General features: G+C 40.9%; 1 protein-coding gene across 2 annotated transcripts in view; it reads left to right on the forward strand.

Annotated features, from left to right (window-relative positions):
- The window catches only part of LOC137255710 (sperm-associated antigen 1-like), a 43,755-nt gene extending 28,929 nt beyond the window's left edge, over positions 1–14,826 (forward strand). For both annotated transcript variants that reach the window (XM_067793202.1, XM_067793201.1), the window contains exons 12-22: positions 2,080–2,254; positions 2,819–2,899; positions 3,198–3,495; positions 4,682–4,789; positions 5,493–5,582; positions 6,374–6,487; positions 6,989–7,121; positions 7,978–8,265; positions 9,419–9,490; positions 10,183–10,278; positions 13,554–14,826. In XM_067793202.1, the coding sequence (XP_067649303.1) occupies positions 2,080–2,254; positions 2,819–2,899; positions 3,198–3,495; positions 4,682–4,789; positions 5,493–5,582; positions 6,374–6,487; positions 6,989–7,121; positions 7,978–8,265; positions 9,419–9,490; positions 10,183–10,278; positions 13,554–13,648 (1,550 nt within the window). In that variant the 3' untranslated portion in view covers positions 13,649–14,826. The remainder of the gene's footprint in view (positions 1–2,079; positions 2,255–2,818; positions 2,900–3,197; positions 3,496–4,681; positions 4,790–5,492; positions 5,583–6,373; positions 6,488–6,988; positions 7,122–7,977; positions 8,266–9,418; positions 9,491–10,182; positions 10,279–13,553) is intronic.
- Positions 14,827–22,229: the final 7,403 nt, after the last annotated feature.

Genomic DNA, 22,229 nt, shown 5'->3' on the forward strand with positions numbered 1-22,229 from the left:
ACGAGTGTGCTGGCACGCCCATAGCCGAGTACATAGGTTTGAGACCTAAGATGTACTCCATACTGAAAGCCGACAATAGTGAGATCCGGAAGGCTAAGGGGGTTAAGAAGTATGTGGTGAAACAACACATCAAACACGCCAGATTCAAGGAAGCCCTGTTCAAGACCCGTACCTTTAGACATAAAATGAACACACTTAGAAGTGATGGACATAAGATATACGGACTGACTATAAACAAGACGTCCCTATCGCCTATGGACACGAAACGTTGGATAGCTATTGATGGAATAAACACATACGCGTATGGACATGAAAAAATTTGAGGCTATTTACTACAGCCCGCGTGGGTACTGGAAAGGAGCTAGCGCAGTAGATAAGCTAGCTAAACTAGCGCGAGTACCCCCGGAGGAAGCCAAAGCGTGGCTTGAAAAACAAGCCCTGTGGCAGATCTATTTACCGGCACCACGCTACGTGCCTAGAAGGAGGTTCGGTATTAACATACCTAATAGCATTCACCAGGCAGACCTACTGTTCCTACCCCACGACAAGAGGTACAAGTATGCCTTAACCGTAGTGGACGTAGCCAGTCGTTACAAGGAAGCCGAACCCTTAACCACGAAAGATTCGGCCCAGGTAGCCAGAGGATTTGAACGCATATACAAACGCAGCCCACTGACGTGGCCAACAGAGCTGCAAGTTGACCCCGGACGGGAGTTCATGGGTGCCGTGTCACAACTGCTAGCCAAACACGATACAAAGGTCAGGCGTGGCACGGCCGGAGCCCATCGCAGCCAAGCCATAGTTGAGAGATTTAATAGGACTTTGGCTGAGCGCTTGTTCGGCTATCAGTATGCTAGGGAGATGGCCACCCCTGGAAAACGATCGACTGAATGGGTCACGAGGTTACCCAAGGTGGTGTCGGCAATCAACCATGAAGTCACCCGTCTCACCGGTAAGAAACCGGCAGACGCTATCAAACTAAAATCAATAGTTGCAGAGTCGGCCGCTCCATTGCGTGGGAAGGAGAAACAGATACCAGATAGGGCTCTAGTGAGGTATCTATACCAGCCGGGGGAACACGAGGGCGATAGCCGTAAGCGAGCCACCGATCCTATATGGTCAGTCAAAACTTACAACATAGATAAAGTGGATATAAAAGCCGACGAACCTAACTTATACTACTTGAGGGGTGGGCCGGGTAGGGGGTTTGTAAGAGAAGAATTATTGATCGTACCGTACGGCACAGTGTTACCTCCTACCAAGGCACAGTAATTACCACCAACTTTTTTGTAGTAGGGGTAATAGTAGCAAGAGCTAATGGCCCAACCAAAGCCTTATTTAGTAAATAAGGCTTTGTAGAGACATTTCTTGAAAGTGGTCCAGAACCCCTATTCCCTATACTACTCATTGTGTCATAAAATCAGGGTAAGTGGAAAATTAGTCAGGACAAGTTACTTTCTTGAAGTCACTTGCCCTGTGGCAAGTGGCTCTTAACAGATTTTTTGAACCACTACTAGGAGAGGAATGCACAAATCACTCTACCCACAACACTTGCAAAGGTTTGGGTTGTTTCTTTCAAAACAGACCCGTGAAGATCCAGGGTAGAATAGGCCTTCAGCGAGCCATGCTTGCCAAAACAGGCAATTCTGCTTGTCATAAGAGGTGACTAACAGGATCGGGTGGTAAGGCTTGCTGACTTGATTCACACATCATTGGTACCCAATTGCTCAGATCAATGTTTATGCTGTTGATCACTGGATTGTCTTGTCCAAACTCAATTATTCACAGACCGCCGCCATATAGCTTGGATATTGCTGAGTGTGACGCAAAACTGAACTCACTCACTCAGAACAGTTATGTACATCATTTCCATCAGTCCATATGATCTATGATTCATTCCAGGCTCCAAAGAAATTATCCAAAAATGCACAATTACTTCCCAGGACCTTCATATTGCCTTCAAGGACCCCTGAAAGGAAGAACTGTTTTTGAGCAGAAGGAAAACCCTACATGATCATATTGGAAACAGAATAACTTGTCCTATCCATGTTCACTGACATTAAGTGACATCTGTTCCAGCGCCGGACGGTAACGAGTACAACCTGTCTCTGTTGTACAGCAACCAGGCAGCGTGTAAGCTGAAGACGGGTGATTGTTCTTCTGCCATAGCAGACTGTACTATGGCTCTGGACTATGTTCCACATTCCATTAAGCCTCTGCTGCGGAGGGCCAGTGCTTTTGAAACAAAGGAGCGGTAAGTTATTATGTCATCTGCTGTCATATATTATAAAAATATCACTGTTTTTTACCAATATATCCCGCGAACAGGTGAAAATCTATGTTTGAATTTTCAGAAAGAGGCAACTAGTATGATCTCGTCTACTGGGCTGCTTACTTCGTTGATGGATGCCCTTTTGTCTGCAGTGTGTGGATCAATGTTCATGATAGCCATTACTGGCTTGCTCATGCCAAACTTATTTACCACAATCATATATCTGAAGTTTTATTGTGTGTGGCGTTACATAGCCAGGTAACACATTTTGACCCATTTACGGAGAATTCAACACAGAGTCCATTTCACTAACCAATCTTAGTTTTGGATCTGTTCTAATTCAGCTGCCCCTCTGATGTAGTGGTTAGAACATCCAGCCAGCCAGAAGTTAGATCAAGGGCCATGTCATACCGAAAGATGCCAACATATCGTACTTAGTGGTCCCTGTCTGGTGCTCAACAATAATGGGTACAACAAGAAATGGTCAAGTGGGAGTGTAAAGTGTCTGGGTGGGGTATTCATGTTTAACTGTGGTTTCTATTCCAGGTATCGACACGCCTATGCTGACTACAAACATATTCTCAGTATAGATTCAAATGTTGAACAAGCTCATCAAGGTGCTTCAAGGTAAGAAACTGGCAAGGCATTTTATTGAAGATTAATTCAACATGTCAGATGTTGATAGTGAGGGCTGTACTGGGTATGTATCTGGGTGAAAGGGTTTTGTAGAACCAATACATGGACTGATGCTCATGATAATATCTGGGTGAAAGGGTTTTGTAGAACCAATACATGGACTGATGCTCATGATAATATCCTCTGGTTTGCTCGGCCTTGCTTGAATAATCTACACATAATATAGCTGAAGTACTGCAGTGTGAAAGAACATAAACTTTGACTGACTGACTGACTGACTTTGTTGCAGATGTCAGAAACACCTGACAGACCAGGATGGACCAAGATGGAGAGAAAAGCTGCCCCCACTAGTCAATGTGTTCCCTTGGGAGATTCCTGAAATTGTAGATCCAACTGCTCCTAAACCCCAGTCACAGTCAGCTAGTGCTACCCAGGGTGCTTCATTCATTCCACCTCCATCAGCACCCATGAAGACTCCGGTACAGAAGGCCCCAGTGCAGGGGAAGGCGCAAGCACCCATTCCTACTGAATCCCCTGAGGAGAAATTTGACAAACTCAAATCAAGTGGCAATAAACATGTCCAGAAGGTAGGATTCATTTCTGGATGGTATGATAGTCACGCTCATTGACGTTGTTCGTAGGTTTTCAGGAGATAACAGAAGGTAACATGGCGAGTTGGAAGATAATACAGTGAGTCAGAAGATAACACAGGGAGTCTGGACATAACATGGAGAGTCAGGGAGATTACATGGGGAGTCAGGAAATAACATGAGCGTTCAGGACATAACACGTGGAGTCAGGAGATATAGAGAGTCAGGGAGATAGGAGGGTTAGTCAGGAAATAACATGGGGGAGTCAGGACATAACATGGGGCGTCAGAGATTACATGGGGAGTCAGGAAATAACATGAGTAGTCAGGACATAACACGTGGAGTCAGGAGATATGGAGAGTCAGGGACATAGGAGGGAGGAGTCAGGAAATAACATGAGGCAGTCAGATATAACATTTGGAGTCAGGGACATAACATCTGGAGTCAGGGGCATAACATGGGGAGTCAGGGACATAACATGGGGAGTCAGGACATAACATGGGGGAGTCAGGACGTGACATTGAGTGAGTCAGGGAGATTACATGGGGAGTCAGGAAATAACACGATCGGTCAGGACATAACACATGGAGTCAGGAGATATGGGGAGATAGGGAGGTGTCAGGAAATAACATGGGGGAGTCAGGACATAACATGGAGAGTCGGGGACATAACATGGGGGAGTCAGGACATATCACAGGGAGTCAGGACATAACAAGGGATGTAAGGAGATAACATTTCCTAGTGAGTAGGGAATCGTTCTCCATGTCTCACCACCACAACAAATGACACATTTGTTCTGTATTCCAGGTAAACTGACTTTCGCTGTCGTATTGATCAAAAATCATTGAGAGTCGTCGGAAACTGTAACATTGCAGAAATGTGAAACTAGCAGCAAAGGGCTTGTTGATTTCATGCTTTGAGTGGTTGCATGAGCTATTGCTATTTTTCGTATGAACTGTGATAAAAAGTGTTTCACTGTGACCTTTGTTCAGACCGCAAGGTTGAGGTCAGAGCTTGGGGTATCATCACAACCATCACTAAAATCTGGGTTGGTGTGTAGCCTTGTGGTGAAAGTGTTGGCCCGGGTTCCATTCCCTGCATAGGTAGGAGTGTATGAAGCCCACTTCAAGTGTCCCAGCTGTCATATTGCGTCATGTTGTGTTGATTGTGTTAATATTTGCAGGGAGAGTACCAGCAGGCTGTGGAGTGTTACACCGGCTGTATCGACGCTCTGCCTGACAGAGTGGTGAGCTACACCAACAGAGCTCTCTGCTACCTCAAGCTCAACAAGGTACAAATCTCTCATTAGCTATCCTTTCTATGAAAAGGACTACTGATAGGCCCTAGTGTCAGACTTATTCACAGCAGAAGTCCAAGCAGAAACCGAACCAATATGATGTCTTGTCCAAGTAACATCTGGGTAATATTTGTTCTGAAGCAAACCGTCCAGCCAGAGGAGGCAGCCAACATGACTGGATAGTCAAGCTGCCTGACTTGGTTGTTGCTAGTGATTGAATGTCAGTAGCATAGAGTCATGTTCCTGACATTATTCACTAAATGGTTTTCATTCTGACCCAGACTTTACACGTGGCTATATTTACACTGAATTTTGTGAAGGAAATTGCTGAACAAGAATTTGAAGAACTGAAACTGTGCTCTATCTCTCCATGAAAGTGTACACCTAGTCCTGGGTTGATGGGTAGCCTAGTGGTTAAAACGTTCACTCATCATGCTGGAGACTCAGGTTCGAGTACAGTATCTGAAGCCAATTTCTTGTGTTCCCCACCATGATGGTGCTGGAATGCTGCAAGAAATGATGTGAAACTAAACTCACAAGATGGTGCGTGTTTCTCTGAGGTCGTTTGAACAAGTTAAAAGTAACAGAATTTGTTAACATGAAAATCTTTGCAAACATTGCTCACATTAAGCAGTGATTTGGATGCATATGTGCTGAGTTAACAGCCAATTGATTCCTCTTGCTTGCTTTTTTTCAGCCCCAGGATGCTATCAGTGATTGCGATGAGGCCTTGAAGCGGGAAAAAGAAAACACCAAAGCCTTGTACCGGAGAGCTCAGGCCAGGAAGGTGCTGTGCTATGTTTACATGGAGTACTGTGTTCCACTACGTGGTTCTGTGTGTAGTCCTGGGTAGCACTGTGCAAAACTGTTGCTGTGTAATACTTTGTACCTCTACACAATACTGTGTAGTACTGTGCAGTACTGTGTTTCACTACACAATACTGTGTAGTACAGTGCAGTTACTGTTACTGCAGTTACTGTGTAGTACTGTGAAGCACGGCAGAGTGTAGAATAAACCTGTGTAACACTGTGTAGTACTGTACAGTACGGTGCAGCACTGCTTGGTACTGTGTAGCACGGTGCAGTACTGATACTGTAGAACTGTGTACCTCTGCCCAATATTGTGTAGTACTGCAGAGTAGGGGCACCACTGTATGGTACCCAGTAGTACTGTGTTCCACTACTTAGTTCTGTGTAGTACTGTGAAGTACTGTGTAGAACTATGTGATATTTGTTTTAACATCTATTATTCAGTAATATAATTTGTAAAATTGATAGCTGTTAAATGCTTGGGTTTCATTGAGTAGCAGTAGTATCATTCAATCTTTCTAACTAAGGAACTAACTTTCATGAGAAACAAACTTATTTGCAAGGAAGTTAGTACTTGAAAACTTAAATTGAGAAGACCTTCAGCTAAATGCTTCTGCTTTTGTGTAGACCATATTGGTGTGAACCACATCCGCGTAAACGTGTATGAACCACATCTGTATTAACTTTATCTGTGTGAACCATATCGGTGTAAATCAGGTCTATGTGATGAATGAACCATGTCTGTATGTGTTTTGCATTCCCCTTCAGATGAGAGAGGAATACAAATACAGCCTAGCGGACCTGCTACAGCTGCTGAAGGTCGAGCCCAACAATACAGCAGCCAAGAAGGAAATTGAGCTCATTAAGAAACTGTATAGAAAGGTGAGATAGCAAACAGATAGTATTGTTTCCTTGGGTTTGTGTGAGTGAGTGCGTGAGAGATTACAAAGCTGTTCTGAAAGAGTAAGTGAGTGAGTTTTTACACTGCACGCAGCAATATTTCAGCTATATGGCAGCGATCTGTGAATAATTTGTCTGGACCAGACAATCCAGTGATCAATAGCATGAGCATCGATCTGCACAATTGGAACCCATGATTTGTGTCAACCAGGTCAGTGAGCCTGACCACTGGATCCTGATAGTCATTTCCTATGACAAGCATAGTTGCCGTTTATGGCAAGCATGGGTCTCTGCAGGTTTGAAAACTGGGAAGTGTGTGCACACTGCATCTGTAACACTTTTATCCCCATTTGTAATCCTGGGGAACTGTGTTTATTCACAATCCTCCATGACACAGCTGAAATATATCATTAAAACAACATTCGCTCATATGACCACTTAATAAGTTGATATATTTATTCTGTGTTGATTATTAAATTCCAGGATTATGAAAAAAACGTTCAAGACAAAAAAGAAAAGACAACAAATGAGGCCCCACTAAAACAGAGACGGAAGATGAAGATAGAGGAAGTAGATGATGATGAAGAGGACGAGGAAGAACCAAAGCCAAAATCAGGTGGGTACTGTCGGGCATACATGATGGCCGGTGGGGTAGCCTAGTGGTTAAAGCATTCTCTCGTCATGCTAGAGGTCCAGGTTCAGTTATCCACATGGGTACAATGTGTGAAGCCCATCTCTAGTCTCTCCCCACCATGGTATTGCTGGAATATTGCTAAAAGTGGAGTAAAACTTGTATGTATTGTTGTTAAAACAGTAATGCACAATTAAGTCATAATGCATAATGCACATTAAGTCAGAGGTCAATACTTACGAAAACAGGATTGCACAGCTTGAAAAAGCATGAAATTTGGACTCTTACTGCTATAAGGGCCCTAATTTTGTTTCATCATTGAAAAGATCCTAATTGCCAGTGATTTGCCATAAAAAGACTCTATATTAACAAAACTTGTCAAGCTGATTTTTCAGGAATGAATCTAATACTAAATAGAAATACCTTGCAATGACTCAGGGTGGCACATGTCATTGTATCCCCGTTGCATTCATTGATGCTGATGCTGTTGATCACTGGAATGTCTGGTCCAGACTTCATAATTATAGACTGCAACCATATAGTTGGAATATTGATAAAACTAAATGCACTTGCTCACTTACGTGCCAGGATCTGTTCAGTGTGTTATTCTTGTATCAGATTTGCCTCCATGATAAAAAAGGGAAAGTTTTCTTGTTTTTTTTCTAATAGAAACTGGAAATGCCACCGTGCACTGGGAGAAATGTACATGAAGTTATTGAACATGTTTCTTTGACTGACCACAAGTATTTGTTAATGTTGGTGTGAGGGTTAGATATAGGAAGAAGATATCATTAAAACTTCTCAAATGAAATGAACCAGTACTCGACATCTTTGCTTTCAGAGAAAGCCAAACTTCCCCACCCTCAAGCACCAAAACAAGCAAAGACAAACTCCACCCCCTCATCAACATCTCCCCAGTCCAAGTCCAACAAGTCCAGAAAGTCCAAGTCCAAGTTCAAAGCAACAGAGACATCAGGCACAGCAAGCATGTCCCCTATAAGTGTCCCAAAGCTAGAGAAGGCCACACCATACGAGTTCCTCCAGGCTTGGAACTCACTCAAAACTGCATCCACTGTGGAACCCTTTGTGGAGCTCTTGCAACAAATAGAACCTAAGGATTTGAAAAGATGTGAGTATGCTAATGACTCATTGATGGCATTTTACACTAAAATGTTGGTTGCTTGTTTCAAACAGCTTCATGTTGGCTAATTCCGAATTGATGTAAGGCTAACTTGCTATTTTACACCTATACAGAAGCTTGTGGTCTGTTGTTAGGTGCATCTGTTATATGACCGAGTATTTATCGTATGAATATGACAGTGTTCAGCAAGGTGTCATTTTATTGAGGCCAACTGGCCATTGTGAGGTTCTAAATTTGTAGCCCCCAGCATCTTATGCTGGAGGATCTAGTCGAGACCTTGTTCATTCGTCAGTAAGTTTGTAACCATTTTGTTTCTGGAGAATAACTTAAAGACTGTTATTGGTAGATTTGTCTAAGAGTACCTGAAGTGGTGCCGTATGATATTTACAGATTTTTGCCGTTTATATTTTTCTTGGTTTCCATGGAAATGATTTGAACTTAGTCTCAGGGGGAGGGGTGACGTTTGTTTCCAAGTACAACATGAAAGCCATTCAATATCTTTCAACAAAACCTGGTAGATATGTGAAAGAGAATCTGAAGTGTTTGCATTTGCTATTTACAAAATTTTGTCAGTTTTAATTTGCTTAGTTTCCATGGAAACATTTCAAACTTTGTCTCACAATGTGAACCTCAAAAACTTCTTACTATCTTTCAGCAAAACTTGGTAGATATGTATGGGAGATCCCAAAATGGTGCCTTTTGCTCTTTACAGATTTGGGTGATATATCATTTTCTGGGTTTCCATGGAAATGATTTGTACTTAGTCTCAAAAGGGAGGGGTGGGTTGGGCTTCGTTTGTGGAGCACAACTCAAAAACTATTTGACATCTTTCAACAGAACTTCTGTTTACAGATATTTGAAATTTGTATTTTTCATGATTTCCATTAAAACGATTTGAACTTCATCAATAAACATTAAGCAACTGTCAGATGATATGTTCTTTTAAATATGTGGGTGCTGGGGGGATATGTCATCTTCAGATGACTCTTTGTTATTCTTCTTGGTTTCCATGGAAACGATTCAGACTTAGCCTGAAAAGTTTAACTCTAACACAAATGTTCAAATTGATGTGGGAAAATTGTCATCATCTGATAACTTTTGTTTTGAATAACGAAGAATTCTTTAAAATTGTCTGTTTCAGTGATCAGCAATAAGCTAGATGGGCAGATGCTGCACAAGATCATAGGTTGTGTGAAGCTGATGGTTGGCAAAGGTGAGATTCAAAACTCAAGGCTATTTACCACTTATTTCTTCCGTGTTTGTTGAATGTTTGGATGTCTCAAACTCAGCCTACAGGGTACAGATTTGAAAATAGGTCAAATGCACAGCAAGTGCTCTCATGTGGTCCTCTCACATAAATGTTTTTGCTCACTGATTGGCTGAGCACTCTCCTATTGTTTTCAATGTACCCACTTAAATGAGTAATACTTTCTGGGAATGCAGAACTGTGGGAATTCATTTGGTATTTTGTGTAATTAAATCTTTATCTCCAACAATTGAGTCGCACATGATGTTTGTTTATTGCTGATGTTTTTCTATAGCAAATCCATGGAAGAGAGATAACTCTAACTGTGGTTTTGTTCTCATCTGATGTCTGTTTTGGCTAATTGCCTTATTGCCTAACTCTGGTAGTGCTTATTATGGTCCGATATCTGTGCTTCAAACAGTTCACAATTAACATTCCAGAGTTCAGTAAGGTAAGGACGTTCTTCACTGGTTCCTCAGGACCATGGGTTGATATTCCCTCTGTGTCATGCGTCATGGTCCGTGAACAAGTTACACAATCACGTGAGATGACAAGGAGATAGTACTATGGATTCCCGCCGTGATGTTGCTACAAAATTGGTTAAAAAAGTTGCGTAAATCCATATTCGCTGACTCACTGTAGGGTTGTCCTGTTTTCAGGAGATGTGGAGCGGGGCTACAGTATACTGAAGCACTTGTGTACAGTGGACAGATTCAGCACAGTGCAGATGTTCATGTCAGCTGATGAAAAGAAAGGTGAGACCCATGTTGAGTTTATGTGATACACAGTGGGAAGGGTGGTGGGGAAAAGAAAGGCGAGACCCATGTTGAGTTTATCTGATATACAGTGGGAAGGGTGGTGATGAAAAGAAAGGCGAGACCCATGTTGAGTTTATCTGATACACAGTGGGAAGGGTGGTGGTGAAAAGAAAGGTGAGACCCATGTTGAGTTTATCTGATACACAGTGGGAAGGGTTCTGGTGAAAAGAAAGGTGAGACCCATGTTGAGTTTATCTGATACACAGTGGGAAGGGTGGTGGGGAAAAGAAAGGTGAGACCCATGTTGAGTTTATCTGATATACAGTGGGAAGGGTGGTGGTGAAAAGAAAGGCGAGACCCATGTTGAGTTTATCTGATACACAGTGGGAAGGGTGGTGGGGAAAAGAAAGGTGAGACCCATGTTGAGTTTATCTGATATACAGTGGGAAGGGTGGTGGCGAAAAGAAAGGTGAGACCCATGTTGAGTTTATCTGATACACAGTGGGAAGGGTGGTGGGGAAAAGAAAGGTGAGACCCATGTTGAGTTTATCTGATACACAGTTGGAAGGGTGGTGGGGAAAAGAAAGGTGAGACCCATGTTGAGTTTATCTGATACACAGTGGGAAGGGTGGTGATGAAAAGAAAGGTGAGACCCATGTTGAGTTTATCTGATACACAGTGGGAAGGGTGGTGGGGAAAAGAAAGGTGAGACCCATGTTGAGTTTATCTGATATACAGTGGGAAGGGTGGTGGGGAAAAGAAAGGCGAGACCCATGTTGAGTTTATCTGATACACAGTGGGAAGGGTGGTGATGAAAAGAAAGGTGAGACCCATGTTGAGTTTATCTGATATACAGTGGGAAGGGTGGTGGGGAAAAGAAAGGTGAGACCCATGTTGAGTTTATCTGATACACAGTGGGAAGGGTGGTGATGAAAAGAAAGGTGAGACCCATGTTGAGTTTATCTGATACACAGTGGGAAGGGTGGTGGGGAAAAGAAAGGTGAGACCCATGTTGAGTTTATCTGATACACAGTGGGAAGGGTGGTGATGAAAAGAAAGGTGAGACCCATGTTGAGTTTATCTGATACACAGTGGGAAGGGTGGTGGTGAAAAGAAAGGCGAGACCCATGTTGACTTTATGTGATACACAGTGGGAAGGGTGGTTGCGAAAAGAAAGGCGAGACCCATGTTGAGTTTATTTTATACACAGTGGGAAGGGTGGTGGTGAAAAGAAAGGCGAGACCCATGTTGAGTTTATTTTATACACAGTTGGAAGGGTGGTTGCGAAAAGAAAGGTGAGACCCATGTTGAGTTTATTTTATACACAGTGGGAAGGGTGGTGGTGAAAAGAAAGGCGAGACCCATGTTGAGTTTATTTTATACACAGTTGGAAGGGTGGTGGTGAAAAGAAAGGCGAGACCCATGTTGAGTTTATGGGATACACAGTTGGAAGGGTGGTGGTGAAAAGAAAGGCGAGACCCATGTTGAGTTTATTTTATACACAGTGGGAAGGGTGGTGGTGAAAAGAAAGGTGAGACCCATGTTGAGTTTATCTGATACACAGTGGGAAGGGTGGTGATGAAAAGAAAGGTGAGACCCATGGTGAGTTTATCTGATACACAGTGGGAAGGGTGGTGGTGAAAAGAAAGGCGAGACCCATGTTGACTTTATGTGATACACAGTGGGAAGGGTGGTTGCGAAAAGAAAGGCGAGACCCATGTTGAGTTTATTTTATACACAGTGGGAAGGGTGGTGGTGAAAAGAAAGGCGAGACCCATGTTGAGTTTATTTTATACACAGTGGGAAGGGTGGTTGCGAAAAGAAAGGTGAGACCCATGTTGAGTTTATTTTATACACAGTGGGAAGGGTGGTGGTGAAAAGAAAGGCGAGACCCATGTTGAGTTTATTTTATACACAGTTGGAAGGGTGGTGGTGAAAAGAAAGGCGAGACCCATGTTGAGTTTATGGGATACACAGTTGGAAGGGTGGTGGTGAAAAGAAAGGCGAGACCCATGTTGAGTTTATTTTATACACAGTGGGAAGGGTGGTGGTGAAAAGAAAGGCGAGATCCATGTTGACTTTATGTGATACACAGTGGGAAGGGTGGTGGTGAAAAGAAAGGCGAGACCCATGTTGAGTTTATGTGATACACAGTGGGAAGGGTGGTGGTGAAAAGAAAGGCGAGACCGATGTTGAGTTTATCTGATACACAGTGGGAAGGGTGGTGGTGAAAAGAAAGGCAAGACCCATGTTGAGTTTATCTGATACACAGTGGGAAGGGTGGTGGTGGAGAGTGTGGGTTCGAATCCCGGATGGGACTCAACCAACAAAAGTACTAGAATCTCTGCTTTTCAGAGAAAATGTAATCACAAACGTAACATGTTACGCTTGACCACTGTTTCAGTGACATTTTAAGTTCATACAAGCACCTTACTCAAGATTTCAACCATTTCTCACAGGGAGCCATAGGGTACCTAGTGGCTAAAGCTTGAGCTTGTCACACAGAAGACGCAGATTCGATTCTCCACACTGGTGCAATTTGAGGCTCATTTGTGGTGTTCTCCTTCTGGTTATATTGCTGGAATATGGCTAAAAGCGGTGTGAAACTAAACTCCTTTGCTCATGTATATCTAATATAGGCAGCATTATACCCAGCTTCCTCTAATTGCTGTAGCTTGACACACCCTGACTCAGTATTTTCTGCTGTTGAGATGGACTTCTTAGAGTTAAAAACATATGGGAGTTGTCTCCCTTTTGATTCAACTGTCCTCTGTAGAAGTCAGCATGTGAACCTTTAATGGTTCAGTTCACTGCCATTCAGAAGTTGGGCGTACCCTATTCTGTGTACCATTTAGATGTACCCTGTCAAGTGTTTGAGTTGAACATACCCCGGTCCATCTAGAAATTGGGTGAACCCTATTCTGTGTACCATTCAGATGTACCCTGTTATGTGTACGAATTGGAAGTACCTTGTTATGTGTATGAGCTGGATGTACCCTGTTGTGTGTGCTAGTTGGATGTACCTCTTATCGTGTGTTGAATGTACCCCGTTGGATGTTGGACGTACCTCATTACCCACACGAGTGGTCATGACTTCCCACATTATGCAGACTACCCGAGATAGGGTCACTTAGGTATCCGACCATTTGCCGATTTGGTTTCCATATGTAACTAAGTAATTTGATGATGATTTGAGAAACTTTATAATTTTTGTGATTGTATTTTTACGTGTTATTGTTGAATTAGTCAAAATTTGTTTTTCCAAATTTCAGACATTGGTCATGTCTGTGATGTGATATCAAGACACAGGTCACCTGCATACTCTGAACAAGATCTGTCCAAGTTAAGGAAGGACTATGGATCATGAGATGTACAAGTACAAGGATGTCACTTTCATATCTGTCATCACCTCGTCATATCCATTCCTACTGACAACTGTGAAGGACGGTGTCACTATGTCATACTGCAGCATTCACTCAGGTGTACATGCACTTGTTCAGAGTTTATCCTCAGCACTTCTTTGTGTTTTGTGAAAAGTTTACCAGTGCCTGTTGTAGAAATGAGACTTCTACATCTCTGCGAATGAAAACAGATTAAATACTGAATTCATGACACGTTTTATGGATAACTACTTCATTTTCATTCTTTACAGGACGTTTCTCAGCTAATTCTTGTTCCTTCACCAGGTGAATGCTGAGTCGTTACAACATTGACTAAACATGATTACAAAGTGCAGAGAGGGAGAATGCACAGGCCTTCCAAACACCAAATTAAATACTTTCAGAAGATTTAAACCTGTCCAGAGATACCCATGGCTACCAGTCATCTAGTCTCAGATTGCAGAAATTTTGCATGTAATGTGTTTATTTCATCCAAGTTCTTGTTATTTTACAAGTAATGCTAGTTTGAAATGAGCTTTGATGAATATGATCTTGGGTCTACCCCTGTTGTCTGTTTAGTATTATATCTTGAAGTATGCAAGCTGTATTTATTGAAAGTGAAATTTGTCTGCAGGTGTAAGATCAAATACAATGCTGGATGCCATATCCTGCAGTGGATTAATGTATTTGAATATGGAATTCATTTCCTAATTCGCTGTTGCTGAAACAGAGATATTTATTTGATTTGAATGATTGTAAGGTGAAGATATTTTCATCATGATAATAATTACAGATGTTGGTGCAGCAAACTTTAATATTTTGCTAAAATTATGTGAAATGAATGTGCCATGCTATGTTTCTTGTGTGTAGGGGTGCATACTTACTGGAAAACAAGGATAAGTTGAGCAATTGACAATTAGCATATACAAGTGCTGCTTACTGGTGCTAGCCATTGTGAGTGAATGAGTCAATTTTATCATCATTCACTGCGTGTGCACTAGCCTTCTTTTCACAAACCAAACAGGAGTACCTATTGCCGTACTGCCCACTTCTTACATACCCTGTGTCTTCCAACTTACCCTTGTTTGCCAGTAGAAGATACCAGTGTGATACTGAAATGCTGAATACTTGTCAAATGCTCTGTGTATTTTGCGTGATCAAGAAACTGAAAATATAGAAATAAACTGTGACTCTCTGGGTGTGAATCGCGATGTGTTCTGGTAAAAGTGAAAGGTTTGATGTAGGATATAAGAAATTATCTTTTGACATCTGACATCTTCATCTTATTGTAAGAGCAGGGTTGGTCTATGGCATCCTCATCTTGTAAGAGCAGGGTTGGTCTATGGCATCCTCATCTTGTAAGAGGAGGGTTGGTCTGAGACGTCCTCATGTTATTGTAAGAGAAGGGTTGCTCTGTGACAATATCACCTTGTTGTAAGAGGCGACTAAGAGGTTTGGATTGTCAATGTGGAAACTTTGTGTTTTGCATGTCCATGTACCGTGTTGCTGTGGGTCATTGCTCATACTGTCGACCACTGGATTCCCAGACCCAGACATAATGAGTGTGTCTTAAGCTTTACATTGCAATATTCCAGCTATATGGCAGTGTTAAACAGACCAGGCAATCCAATGATCATCAGCATGAGCATTGACCTACACACATTGGGATACAATGACATGTCAACCAAGTCAGCGAACCTGTCCACCCGATCCCATTAGCCGTCTCTTATGGCAAGCATGGTTTACTGACGATCATTTCTGTCCCAGACATTCACGGCTTCAGACCTGAAGATATTCAGACAGCCATGATGTTGTAGTAATAGTCACAATAAACTGACCAAAGAAAACTGCCAAAGAAATTTATGCATCCAATTCCTCACCCCCTTGCTAACCCAAAAGTGTTACAGCAATTTTTATCAGACATACAACCTATGGGATGTTTATGGCATTTCAGTATGTTTCAGAGACAGAGAATCAAGGGTAATTCTTTGACTTCAGCATTTTAAATTAATAAATCATCAACAAGATTTAGTTGCTGTCTCATTAGTCTAGTTTTATATATCCACGAATGTGAATATTGACCATCATATATTTCACTTTTTCTGTGACTGACATCCTTTATGTAGTATGATGTGCCATAATGTCTAACACAGTTGATACTGTATTCGATAACCATTATCCTGTGATATTACTGAAATAGTGCTGAAGGTGTGGAACTCTCTATCCTGTCATCTGACATCAAATTTATGTCAGTAGAAAATAATGAGGCAAGGAAAATTGTGATATGTATGTTTCATCAGTCAAAGGCAGTGTTTTCAATACTTGAAATTGCCAGGTGGCCATCAGGGTCTGCCGTTGCCTGCAAGTTTTAAAATCTGCAGGCCCTGTATGAAATTTGCAGGCCCATTTTGTTGAGTCAGAGCTGTTAAAACAAAGCAGACTTCACTGTACACTTCATGCTTTTTCTGTTAAATCAGTTAGTGAAGTCTATGGTGAAGAGAGAATGTTATATTTTCTGAAGATTGGTGTTGACATTCCTAGGTGGAAAGCACTGAAATAACAGGAACTGAAACTTAAGGTATCATAACATAAAGGATGATTCTTGAATGTTGATAAAGGGAAAAAAAATATGGAAGAGATTCTAGATGCAAAGCAAAGTGACACATAATGTACTACACGCCACAAGGGCCAGCAGATATTTGAAACTGCCAGCCTAATACAATAATATCTCGTGCTGGGCCTGCAGACCGATGATTATTTTGAACGCTAGTGGGAGGTAGTTGGAGCAGACGGACGATTCCTGATCATGATGAAGGGTAACAATACAGTGAGATTCTGGATACCCGGACACCAAATATCTGGAAACCTCACCTTCTCATAAAAAAACAATCTCATATCAAAGTGACTGTCTACAACGGACATGCAGTTTCCATTTCTGGATGGTAAATTTTACAAACCATCTTGCTAAATCAACACAAAATTGACTCACTTATGCGTGCAAAGTTTTTATCTTTTGCCTACATGTGAAGTGAACCTCAAGTGTCCCATCTGTTTTGACGTAAGACCAGGTCTACCACCAATATTGGAGGTGATAAGCAGGTCTGTCTGACACTGAGTGAATTGTAATTGCCAAATCAAAACGACCATGCTGTTTTGTAAGTGATTTAACCAAGAAATATATGACTGCTACCATTACAATGCCAAAGCCTGGATGACAAAAATCCATACACCTGAATATTCAGTTATCTGGATAATTTACGCAAAATGAATGTGTCCGGATATCTGGGGTCTCTCTGTATATGGATGACGAACTTCTTTATTATAGTAAGATTGTTATCGTGTAGATTCTCTCACTGTTACCGAACAACCTGCACAGGCTTGCAAAGGCACCTTACTCTCATTTCAGAAAGATGTTGTTCATCATACATTGTTATCTTTCCTTTCTGATCAAATTGCAGCTTGTACATATCTCTAAAAGTTGTTGAAACAATGTCAACTGATCTTACCCAGAAAGGTTCTGTATTGAGTTCATAAAATATTTGTGTGTCAAAGCTATTTGTTTCTATTTTCTGTCTTTGAGTGGTGTAACTAAACACGTTTGACCAGCCTTGTGTTCTGGTATGTCACTTGCTGTTTATATGCTTACTTGACTGTATGTGTGTTTCACTTAAAAGGCACAGTGTCACTCATATTTGACAATCTGTTCGTAAAGAGGGCTGCAAGGGACATAACACTATGGGGTATGCTTGAAATAATGTTGAGGACCTGAGAATTGATTTAATGAAATGGTGCATTAATTCATTTGAACTTTTTTATGATATAAATTATTTATTAAATTGGTAGCTTCCATGAGGGCTGATAGCTAGTATTATTGAGAGAAATACATTTTTAGGGAAGTGTGGTGAGACATTGTCTTGTTTCCTAGGAGTCATATTCTTGATATTTATGTGACACTTGATAAATGAAAAGTTTTCATGCAGATACAACTTGAAGGGGTGATCGCAGATTTATCCAAGGTTATGTAATGATTGCTACTGTTCGAGGATGTGTCATTTTGATTTTAAGGTCTGTTGTGGAGGAAATGTATTGCAGTTATTAAGGGTAGGGTTGTGGATTGTTAAATATATTGTTTTACAAAACATTGCAATTCATGTATTGTTATACAAACTGCTATATATCATACAAGTGTTTGACATTGAGTGACATTCAGTGACATTGATTGTACAAACAGATAGGATTTTATACAATAAAAGTCTGCCAAAAACAATCAGTCGTCTTGCCCAGATTTAACTCTTCACCTTAGTTTCATCCCATCTTAGTGTTATCATGTAGATTATTATTATTAAGCTTTCTATACTGACAGTATTTGACTACACTTTGGATAGGACTAGTGGCTAAAAACGTAGTCTGAGGTTGGTAGTGGTGAAGTTACCCATCATTGAGATTGTTGAAGACACGATCTATAGTAGTATTGTTCAAAGTAAAAAAAATATGTGTTTGTTATATTTATTACTTCTATTTATATGTTATGAATGAAGATTTCACATTGCACAGGTAATGTATTTTCTTCACTGATGTGTAACTATGACAACACACTTGGGTCACTGGTGCTGTTGTACAAGGAGCTGGTAGCGCTAAGGTTACCGTAACTCCCACACCTTAACATAGACTTATGGTAGTCTTAGCCGTAGGCAACAGTAACTCTCATACCTTAACATAGACTGAAGATAGTCTTAGCGCTAAGGCTATTTGTACAACAACATGCAGATCCACAAGCAGTTGTAGAGTTACGTTTGTAAGTCAGTGAAAAACATCTGAGTTACAACATGGTGTAACAATACAAACTCTTTGTTGCTAAGAACCTGGAGTTGAAAGAATGGTCAAATGTGAACACTGTGATGTACCAAAACTGATATTTGAATGTGTGGAGGGAGTGAGTTATGGTTTTAAACACATTTAGTACTCTTCCACCATTGTGACAGGTACGCCAGAAATGGTCTTTACTCAATGTACCTGTGTGGAAACTAGACATAGGCCTTTAACGAGACAAGCTGATTTATCTGGTAGGCTACCTACTATCCTTTATATTTAAGTTATATTTCTATCAGTGTACCAGTGAAAACTGAGATGAAGTGAGATTGCATTTGGAAGCTTGTGCTATCTGCATCTGTATGGGAACATTAAAGGAATGAAAGGAAGTTGAAATAGTCTTGCCATTGTGTCCTTACAGGTTTTGTTCACACAAAGAATGTTTTCATTGCAGAGTTTTCTTACTTTTGTGCTGGAGAATTCATTTTGTAACCATTTTGGAGCAAAACGAGAAATAATTGTTTGTTTTTTTTCATTATTACATATTATCAAAATGATAATGAAAGAAATGTTTGACTTACTTGAAATGTCAAATTGTTTAAAGCCAGTAATTATTTATTTGTCAATTATGGGACATGTTCTGCTGGCTGACAGCTTTCATTCCAATCTTGTACTTGTTTGGAATTCTGATATCAAGTGCATAAGCATTGCTAAAATAGGAGGAAAAGACACAGGTTGAGAATAATGTCATGTCTCCTGTTTTAATCTACCTCATCTGTATAAATACACTTGGGTCAAACACTTGCTCAAATTTAAATTTTAGGAACATGTCTCCTGAAAATTTGCAGCGATTTTCTCACTTTTTGTTCTCAATTTTGAAGTAAGTGTTTTCAAAAGTTTCAAACGTCCACCTCTTATTTATGTGAATGCATCTTTCATTAGAATTACGAAACTAAAACATTTGTTTGCTTGATTTATGAATTCTGCAGATACCATGTACGACCGAAAAAGGATTTCATTCTAAAACATTGTTTTACCGGAACCAGGGTACATTGTGCTGTAGACATCTCCTGCATAGATATTCACTGTATAGACTTGTGTCCCTTTCTTGTGGAAGGATCCATTGATGTCCATGCGTACCATCATCAGCACACACCTGTATATTTACGTTTTGACAGTGAGGTAAACTAAAAACTGCTTTCCTCTTGATGGTAATGAAAGCCTTTGCTTGCCCATAGTAAGAGTGGGGTGGTGGGATGGCCTTGTGGTTAAAGCATTTGCTCATCATGCCAAAGACCAGGGTACAAAGACTCCTCACATGGGTACATTGTGTGAAGCCCAACCTGCCCCCATGATATTGCTTGAATATTGCTAAAAGCAGTGTAAAACCATACTCACACATCTATCTCTGTTCCTCACTCACTCACTCACTCACTCACTCACTCACTCATCAAAACAACCCACTCTGGACATGACTAAAATACCCATCTCACCCCTCTCAGTCACTGAAACTTTATTGATAGGTCTTTCACAAAGTGATATTTCAGATCATATGTTTTCATACGTTTGTTTATGGGTTTATGATCACGTATTTATCTCACAAGAAGATAATTTTTGGTGTTTGCTTTTTAATTAGTATCAAAATTGATGTTCATTTATATGTGGTACAGGGGGCCCCAGTGGTATGAGATGCCCCACTTTAGTGTGTAGTGCACCAGGATGCATGGATGCATCGATTCTAGGCATCTATTATTGGAGTAATGCTGTTTTTCAGGGCATTATCATTTTCAGAAGACTAGATCTTTAGTTAACTGCCTGATGAAGGATGGCAGTTGAAAGGATCTTGGGCTTCTGGCAATAAGAATGTCCTGAAAAACAATGTTATCCTTATAATATCGAAATTGATGGAGTTTGTGTTTTAAAAAAAGACAAAATGATATTGTAAATTTAATTGTAAGTGTACTTCAAACAACTCTCAACAGCCTGCTGACCGATCACTGATGTCATTAGGTTGATGGAGCAACCAATGTTGCTGTGATGTCATTTGACAGCAGAACTGATGATGGACATTTGTTAGGGAATCAGTGAGCCATTGTCATCTGCAGCAGTCTACACATTTCTGGTAACTAGAGAGTGGTAACATTATAATTCCACCCATCTTAGCTATATGTACTTGTTAAGTACTTCCTTCATTCACAAACAGTGTTATTTGCTGCCAGTAAGGAATTTTCAGCATAAGACAGCTGCAAATCCTACTAAGTATAGATGAGTTTTTTTGGGGTGATGACTTCTAGATCCCAACCCTTCCCTATTTAGACCTTCAATAATTTTATTGTTTGTCTTGTCTTTTGTTACTTCTTCTTTGCCAAATATGACACTTAGTCAGTATTATCTAAGACGTGTGTGACATTTGTAAATACAGACAAGTGCTTTGACTAAATCAACATGACTATTTAAGTATGTATATTGTATGATATGTATATTGTGTGCCTGTTTCATGATAGAACATTGTGAGGTGCCTGTGAATATAAATGATCCATTGTGAGTTTCCATAAAACCGGTGTACAGTCAGTCAGTTCAAGAAAAAAACCCGAGTCTGGTGCCTGTGTCCATTCTTCACAGTCTGCAAGATGAGATACCCATGTCCATTCTTCATTTAAAATGTCTGCATTTTCAGGTGCCTATCCTCAGCCTGAGGTGTTGGTGAAGTCAATTAGGAGATAAACATCATGTGTTGGCCAATTTCCGGGTGTTATTGAGTATTTGAAGCACGGGAACGCATTTGGAACCGACGGCGTCAGCCGGAGGTTTCAAATGAAATATTCTCGACATTGTAAACACAAAAGTAAACCAAAGGGGTTTTAGTGTCTGCACTCGTTTACATCGAATGCGGACACAGCAGTGAAGTGTCATCAGCTGGCCGTTTCAGCTGGTTCTCATGGTAGCATCTGGAGTTGCTCATTTGTGACGTCATTCTAACTTTACGTCACAATATGATTTGAATGACGTCACCACTGTTGATGACACAACAAAACAATTGTTTACGTGTCAATACGCGGTGAATAGTCTTTCAGTTTCCGGGAATCTAATACCATTTAATCATGTTTTTCAACCAATAAGATTACAGAACACAGTAACTTTTGGTTTACAATATGTATGGGTCGTGATGAACATGTGGTATTTGTTCCTACTGTAGGTGAAGACAGTCACATAGGTTAATGATCTGTGACCAGCCTATACCTAGACTGTCCAGGTCTAGACTCCCTTTGGTCACCTGTCTGTCGACAGTGAGGATCTAGACTCCCCTTGGTCACCTGTCTGTCGACAGTGAGGATCTAGACTCTCTTTGGTCAGATGTTTCTGGACAGAAAGGACCTAGACTCACTTTGTTCAGCTGTCTGAGGGCAGAAAGGATATGAGCTCCCTTTTGTCAGCCCTCTATGGAAGGTCCTGGTCTAGACAACCTTAGTCAACTGTCTGTGGACTTATCAGGACTAGTAAATTGTTTCAACTGTGTGTGAACAGTCACAATCTACACTCAAATGTTTGCATGTGTCAGGTTGATCCCAACTTACCAGATTTCCAGTTCTAGCATCATCATCTCCCACTTTAAGAAGGAGTATACTGCACATTTGCCCGTGGTGAGAATCATCACCCTCCTTAATATATTATAACTTAATGCAGTTTACTAATTCCCTTTTCCAGATGTATTTTTACACCAACTGTGATCACCACATGTGAAACTGTTGAAAGTATTCA

The sequence above is a fragment of the Haliotis asinina genome, chromosome 11 (assembly GCF_037392515.1).
Source record: "Haliotis asinina isolate JCU_RB_2024 chromosome 11, JCU_Hal_asi_v2, whole genome shotgun sequence".
Taxonomy (NCBI): Eukaryota; Metazoa; Mollusca; class Gastropoda; order Lepetellida; family Haliotidae; genus Haliotis; species Haliotis asinina.